Genomic DNA, 8719 nt, shown 5'->3' with positions numbered 1-8719 from the left:
TCTAAGGTTCTATTTTTGTCTTTTTGTGAAAAGTGGATAGGTGGAGAGAAAATTTTGGTTAAGAATATTCGAGCTCATTAAAATTAGCAAAACCTTGTTGCAAAACTCTCTCTATATAAATCCATGCAAATGCTAATTAGACATCACAAAAAACAAAGTATCATCACATACAAAGCTTCCTTTGCAATTAATCATGGCTTCAAATTCATTATCCACTAATGGCCGTGAAGAAGCAAATAACATCTTTGAAGGTCAAGTTCATTTGTACAAACACCTTTTTGCCTTCTTTGACTCTCTTTGCCTTAAGTGGTGTGTTGACCAAAGCATACCAAACATAATCCACAGCCACGGTCAACCTATGACTCTTCATGAGTTGGTGTCAAAGTTACAAGTTCCAACGGCTAAGATTAGTGGTGTGCATCGCTTAATGCGTTATCTTGCACACATTGGATTCTTTGAAGTAGTTAGAATCCAAGAAAATCAAGAAGAAAAGGAAGCATATGCTCTCACTAATTCATCGGAGCTTCTTGTTCGAGGCACCAACCATTGTTTATCTTCTATGGTTGACTTTGTTCTTGACCCCTCTATTTTAACATCGAACCACCACTTGGGGAAGTGGATTCATGATGATGGAGATCAACCACCATTTGCCTTGGCCTTAGGAACAGGTATTATGGATATACAGTTTAAGAAAGCTTGAGACCCAGTACTTTTATTAAAATTTAGTTAGTATTTAATTATTAAAAAAAGAGTGTATAATTTTATATTATTAGATATAATTTTATACAATTAAAAATATTAATAATAACTAATTAGTAACTGTTTAATTTAAATATAGAATTTAGAGCTTAAAATTGAGAATTTACGATTTAATATAAATTAATCCAGAAGAATGCTCTCTTATTAAATTCTATTATATATTATCCCAAAATTTTTTAACATTTGTTTGTTAACCATTAAGTGTGTTTGAGTCCGTTTAAATTTACAAGCTCACTCTAATAATTTCTTTGGATTCAAGAGAAGGAAATTAATTTTTATTATTACTAAATAAATAATTTATAAAATTTTCATTGTATTATAAGAGAATATCTTTGTCAACCAAGAGTCACACTTAAAAATGTTATCCATTTGGTAAAGGATTTTTTATTGTTTCAAGATCTTGTCATTTATATATATTTTGGTTTATTTTGATATTTTTATTGTTTCAATAATTTATCATATCCTATTTTTCAAACAGGAATTTGGGACTTTCTTAGCAAGAGTCCTACACATATGACATCCTTCAATGATGCAACTGCTAGTGACTCTCAAATCATAAACCTGGCATTGAAAGATCATGGTGTTATCTTTGAAGGGTTGGAATCAATTGTAGATGTTGCTGGAGGAACTGGAATGGTAGCCAAGTATATCTCTCACACATTTCCACATTTGAAATGCATAGTTTTTGACCTTCCACAGGTTGTAGAAAATCTTAAGGGAACCAATAATTTGAGTTATGTTGGTGGGGACATGTTTCAATCTATCCCTAAGGCTGATGCAGTTTTACTTAAGGTATATACGTATTCATATATGTCCGCATTTATAATATAACTAAGATTTAGTCAAGATATAAATTCCGCCGCTAATTCTTAATTTAGCGACTGATTTAGTGACCAACTAGAATAATTGTGGTGACAGTTACTAAACTAAAAATTAGCAGTCGTTTTAGCGACTAACTTTTTTTAATAAAAAAATTAATCGATCGCTAAATTGGTCACTATTAGCAACTAATTTTATTGGTCGCTAAAATCGGTCGTTATTCCATTAATTTCTTGTAATAGTATTTAAATTAAATTGTTTAGCTACTTCAAAATTTGTATGTTTATTTAAATGATATTGGACTTCTATATAAACCATCCTGTAGAAGAAGCTAGAGTTATATTTAAAAATATTTTTGGTGTTAATTATATTCATAAAATACAATGACTCTGATATTATTTAAATCCCAAGAGGGATTAATAATATTTTTTTTAAAAAAGAAATTAGAAATAGAAGAAAGTCAAATTGATTTTCACAAAATCTCAAGATAGGTCAATAAAATTTGCATTGTTTGCAAGTAATTTATGGGTCACAAATAAGATTACTATATATATTCTTTTAATCTTTTCTCCATTCTATTATTTTCAGTGGATTTTACATGATTGGGGTGACGATGATTGCATGAAGATATTGAACAAGTGCAAAGATGCAATTTCAAATAATAAGAAAAGAGGAAAAATAATTATCATAGATATTGTTATAGACGATGGAAAGCAAGATCACCCTGATATTACTCAAGCAAAACTTCAGATGGATTTAACTGTCACAACATATTATAATGGAAAAGAGAGAACTACACAAGAATGGAAGAAACTTTTTACAGAGGCAAATTGTCAAGATTACAAAATTTCACCTTTAACAGGATATATGTCTCTTATCGAGGTTTATCCCTGAATATGTAATTTTATGATCCATCTTTATTATAATAGTGTAATTTTCATCTCATGAACAAAATAATATTTTTCTCTAATTTCCTTAGTTATTTTATATGTAGCAGCGGTTGCAATAATATAGACGAACACTAAAAATAAAACATAAAGGACAAAGACAAAAATTAATTTGTATTTTGTTTGGTGATAAATAAAAACAAATTATGAAAGTCTAATTTATTTTTTTTCTATTAAAAAATTTGAAAAAAAAATATAACCATAAAAAAATATAATTATAAAAAATAATAAAAAAATAAGTTGTATTTTTTGTTGGTGTCTTTGTATTCTTTTTGTCATAATAGATACAAAATACACTAATTGAGTATCTTTGAACACAGTGTCTTTTATGTTTCATCTGCGAAACACAATTTTGTGTTTTAATGTTCATATTTCAGTGTTCATGTGCTATAAACAAACACAGTTATATATATTAGAATGGAAAATATTTAATTTAATGATGAATTGTTTTCATAAATCTTTTATTTCTTTAATATATTGAATGTTCAAATTTTTTTTTATACAATTATCTAATTAGATTGAATTTCACTTTAAACATTTGACATTTTGAAAACTCTCCTTCTGTATAATCTAAAATTTTAGGTGAAATGTTGTCACTGGAAAAATCACAAGATGGTGATCTAAATTAAAATATCTCTATTTTCCCAAGTATATAGTACATGAACTGATTGAAAGTGTTTTAGGAAATTTTTTAGATAATCCTCTCCTGCAAAGAAGAACAAAGATGTGCATGGTTAAAAGTTCTCAACATTTTTTGCCACGTTATTTTTAAATTTATTTATTTATTTTTCAATTAACATGTTCACAATACTGAAATAATATGAAAGGCCCATTATTTGTCGGTTGCAAAAAGTTTGCAAATGGATCAGACCAGTTTTGTTAGGAAGCAACAACATTCAGCTCAGGACCACTGGGCTAATGTCCTTTCCATTTGTTTTTTACTCATTTCCAATTTTGTTACCATAAAATACATATTTAACAATACCACAGAAAAAAAAAAACATATTAACATCTCATAAAAAAATTTATTATACTATTATAAACAAATTTAATTATTCGTCTAGTATAAATTCAATTATTTTACTATGTGAATCAATTTATAAAAATATAGATAAATATACCGATTTTTAGTGTACAAAAATTATTTTTGTATTTGTGAACTATTCCTTATCAGATAGTGTAGATAAAATTTTATGATTGATGTGTTTTTGCTTTTTATTGCTTGTTTTATTTGAGTTTCAGAAATTTATATCCTGTACTCCACTTTGCTTTAATTGGATTCAGGACCAAAGAAAAGCTCAAAGTGACACTCAGATCTTTTCTCTTTTGGTGCATAAAGTTGTGACGTTTAAAAAGTTAGGTCCCATATATATATATATCTAGTAGGGAGTATGAAGAACTTTTATCTTGAATCATATATATGATTTAGTTTTTATGTTTTGCATTGCTTCTCTAATTTGTCACAAATGTTCAATCATATAATTTTATTTTTTGATTGTCAGTATCAAATGAACTAGTATTTTCTAATTTCGCGAAAATTCACCTTTCAATTTACAAGAAATTGACCATACATTGATACATAATACTATTCCTAAAACTTTAATCAGAAACATGATATTTAAATAATTTAAGAAAGTACTATTTGTATCGGGTCCCATATGGCCATATGTATGATTTGATCATTCATATACTTATATATGTATGTATGTATTACTACACCAACTAAAATAACTATAAAAATTAAATTCATATAGATAACCACTCTTTGAGTTTGAGGTGCCTAGAAATACTTAAAAAATTGAAAATTTTCTTTATCAACAATTATCCTAATTAATTAAGAAAAGCAAGGTATTCAAGTTCTTAATACATATTATAGTCCAAGATATCATTAATTAAAGGTTTAATTACTCAGTTAGTCTTTATAGTTTCACAAAATTTTTAATTAGGTCTTTGTACTTTTTTTCCTTTCAATTGAATCCTTGTACCAATTTTTTCCTGCACAAATATTTTTTTTAGTTGAGTCCTTATAAAATTAAGTCAATTACTGCTAAGAGGGACTTAATTGAAAAAAAATTATGCAAGAACCCAATTAAAAAAAAGTATAAAAACCTAATTAAAAATTTCGTGAAACTATAAGGACCAATAGAGTAATCAAACTTTAATTAAATCGAAATTTAAGCACAAGAGAAATAGCCAAAGAACATAACATTAACTATTTAACTTGCACCTAAACATAGGGGTTTGAAATGAAATATTGTATTATATATATATTATAATTATAATTAATTTTAATATACTATCAATATAAAGTAGTTTTATACGTACATTCAATTACGTAATGTCATATCAATAAAAATAATTACCTTTTATATTGACTACGTAAATAATCATCTATGTAATTACATGATTGTGTAAAACGTTTTATATTATCAGTACATTAAAATTAAACTCTTATAATTATTAAGAATAAAATAGAAAAAAAAATAGGGAGAAAGAAACAAAGCTAAGGCAATGGAGTGGAGAGAGTAGGGACCCAAAGGAAACCCGTGACGCATGATTGTTGATATTGATGGGTATGGCGGTGCCCATCACGCGCAACCCTACTTGCATTGGTCCCATATATGGCAAAGACAAAAATTCATTAATATATGGCTCTCTAATATTATAACCATCAAATCCTTGCTCTTCCATATTTATTCACTTCTTCCTCTCTTCTTTGTTTTGTTTGAACCACTTTCATGAATCATGATCATCACGGATTCGATTGGTTCACTTTTAGGAGCATCATCATATGATTAATTAATATATATCACATCAACAAGCTAAGGTAGTTAGGGCATGCAATGAATTCAGATATTATAATTTTTTAATGTATCTCACAATATGAATATATGATAGGAAAAATTTTAGGTGCATCGGATCATTAGTATTCTAATTAGAGTACGTGTAAAAACTTTTTAATAAGTTAAATGATTTATGAATCTTTTTTTATAAATTAAACTCATTAAATTATATATATGTGAAGTGTTATTCCCATTAAAGAAATTAAAGATAATTTCAAATTCGTTTATTACTACAACCATTCCTCTTGGTTAATTATTTCTAACAAGTACACTATGAAATTGTGGGAATAATTGAAGTCATAAAAACAAAAAAAGAAACACCTCCATGACCATGAGCCAAATAGATAATTATTAGTTTTAAACTTTGCAAGGAATAATTGTTCTTGAACATGACATGTAGAGAATTATTGAAGGCAATGCATGCAAAAAGGTTTACACTAAACAGTGCTATAGGATGGTCGGTGGGCTCCAATTTCTGAATCAATAATTCCTTTTTAATTTCATACTCATCAATTCAAAATACGAAGATTCAGTTTGTTTCACATTGGAAACTAGTTAAATTTAGCTGATCAAATTGCAACTTAATTATAATCAAGAGTTACTTGATTTAAGATTCATAATAAATAATAATCATTACTTCATCAGTTACACTACAAACATATGTATGTGAGTAAGTGTGGATTCAAATAAAGAAGATAAAAGGGATCTGTTTGCATAATAACGAGTAATTACTCAAATTAGTCTTCAAGAATTTTAAAAGTAGACATTTTAGTCTCAAAAAAAATTAATATATAAATTATTCCTTAAGGTTTAACTCTAGCATACAAATCAGTCTCCAGTTTATTTTCTGGCAGAGTAATTACCCAAATCAGTCTCTAAAATTTTAAAAAACGGACATTTTAGTCCCCAATAAAAATTAATACACAGATCAATCCTCAATATTTTTTTCCATTAGACATAACAGTCCTCCGTCTAAAAAAAATAAAATTATTATTATTTTTCTCAAAAAATACATCAGGCATTAAATTTTGATACAATTTTTTGTAATTATGATAAAAAATGAGATATTATTATCCTTAAAATTTGGTAATTTTTCGAATAATAATAATAATAATAATAATTTTTTTGTTAACAACTAATAATATTTTTAATAATACACAAAAAAATATATACTTAATAAAAAATTATCAAATTTTAAGAATAATAATATCTCATTTTTTTAATCATATTTGCAAAAAATTGTATCAAAATTCAATTTCTAATGTATTTTTTGAAAAATACATTTTTAATGTTATTTTTTTTCAAAATTATCTAACATTAAATATGTATTTATCAAAAAATATATTAGATATTGAATTTTAATACAATTTTTTGCAAGAATGATTAAAAAAATGAGATATTATTATTCTTAAAATTTGGTAATTTTTCGTTGAGTATATATTTTTTTTGTATTTTTTTAACAACTAATAATACTTTTAAAAAATCACAAAAAAATATATACTTGGAAAAAAATTAACAAATTTTAAGAATAATAATATATAACTGTTGGTTATTGTTGTTGTGTTTTTAAATTATTTAAAAGTATTTTTGTCGATAATAAAATTCGGATGTATTTTTGTCAGTGTTTGAATAATTTAGGGTCATTTTTGGTGGTTAACCCTTTTGTTTAATTTTAATACAAACATTATTTTAAAATAGGACATCTTTTGATTATATTAAATACAAAAATATCAAATAGTTTTAACTTTAAATTTCTTGTAGAATAATCTCTAATAATTTTATTGAATATTATTATTATTATTATTTAGTAGTGACTATATATATATATATAGAGTAAAGTATTGTTTTTGTCCCTAATGTTTGGGGTAAGTCTTATTTATGTCCCTAACGTTTAAATCGTCATATTTGTATCCCTAACGTTTATAAAAGTGATTCAATGTTATCATACTATCAATTATACTAACAAATCAGATTATATTTTTCAATTATTCTCACTTAGATGTATTCATTCTCAATTAGGTCTCACTTGGATGTGTTTGATTTTAATATTATACCCACTATTTCTGTTTAGATTCAATTATGTCCCTAGAAAAGTGAATTATATAAATGTTGTGGGAATTAGTTTCAACTTTTGATGAGTTATTTTTCGGAGTGGATTATCGATTCTATCTCAGACATTTGTATTCTAACTTCAAGAAGAGATTTTTAAAACTCAAACTAAAGCACTCATGATGTATAATTGATAGCAGGATAACATTGAATCACTTTTACAAACGTTAGGGATATAAATAGGACGATTTAAACGTTAGGAACACAAATAAAATTTACCCCAAACGTTGGGGACAAAAACGATACTTTAATTTACTATATATATATATATTATAAATACATACATAAAAATCTAATGAATAAATTTATTATTAATTTGTTAAAAAAATACAAAAAATTATGGTCCAATATTATTACGCAATTAATAATAATAATTATTATTTTATTTTATTTTTTTTAGACGGAAGACTGTTATGTCTAACAGAGAAAAACATTGGGTTGATCTATGTATTAATTTTTTTAGGGACTAAAATGTCCATTTTTAAAATCTTTGGAGACTAATCTAGATAATTACTCTGCCAGAAAATGAATTGGGGACTGATTTGTCTACCAGATTAAAATCTTAGATATTAATTTGTGTATTAATTTTTTTGGGAGAGTAAAATATCCGCTTTTAAAATCTTTGGAGACTAATTTAGATAATTACTCCATAATAATTCATCACTTAATTAATTACATGTTTGAGTTTCCGTACACACATATAAATATGAGTTTAACTAGGGTTAAGTAGTTAAAATCAATATTTTTTTAAATTATTTTGTTATTTTAAATTCTAAATTTTAAGTCTTAACTTTAAATTTTCTAAAGTGTAGGTTAAAGTTATAGCTTAGGTTAAAGATTTGAACTTTTCATTACACTTTGCCACAAACCCTATATATATTTGTAAACAAAGAAATAGTAAAACTATTTCCTACTAGAGTGAAATATAATAAGTTTAATAACGCAAATAAAAGGTTCAATTTGCTAATAGGATCCCTTTGTGAGATAATAATATATTGCAAGTGGTAAACATTGGCTTTTTCTAATTAGTCAATACCCTAATAACCCTTTCAAAACGGCAATAATAATATGGTTTTTGTCACCTATTGCTATAGGCCTATAAACTAAGAAGCTAAGGTAATGATATGATGCATTTTGATTGATGAACATAAACATCCATATCATTAAGAGTTTAATAGTTCTTCTTATCTATATTATATTATCTTCTATATATAAATTCAATCTCTTTTTTTTTAAATTATT

The 8719-nt window shown here is 25.7% G+C and overlaps 1 protein-coding gene across 1 annotated transcript; it reads left to right on the top strand.

Annotated features, from left to right (window-relative positions):
• On the top strand, positions 158-2545 carry LOC107638188 (isoflavone 7-O-methyltransferase). Its single transcript, XM_016341356.2, has 3 exons — positions 158-668; positions 1238-1551; positions 2167-2545. Exons 1-3 carry the CDS (start codon positions 194-196, stop codon positions 2470-2472), a joined length of 1095 nt encoding a protein of 364 aa, XP_016196842.1. The 5' UTR covers positions 158-193; the 3' UTR covers positions 2473-2545.

Source organism: Arachis ipaensis, chromosome B04, assembly GCF_000816755.2.
Source record: "Arachis ipaensis cultivar K30076 chromosome B04, Araip1.1, whole genome shotgun sequence".
NCBI lineage: Eukaryota > Viridiplantae > Streptophyta > Magnoliopsida > Fabales > Fabaceae > Arachis > Arachis ipaensis.
Note: the sequence above shows the minus strand (reverse complement) of the source record. Positions and strands in the feature narration are given on the sequence as shown.

Bases quoted from the DNA above. Each gene is read 5' to 3' on its own strand.
- LOC107638188 (XM_016341356.2), top strand. From the start codon at position 194: ATGGCTTCAAATTCATTATCCACTAATGGCCGTGAAGAAGCAAATAAC. The intron at 669-1,237 runs GTATTATGGATA...TTTTTCAAACAG, and splicing joins TGCCTTGGCCTTAGGAACAG to GAATTTGGGACTTTCTTAGC. The intron at 1,552-2,166 runs GTATATACGTAT...TATTATTTTCAG, and splicing joins CTGATGCAGTTTTACTTAAG to TGGATTTTACATGATTGGGG.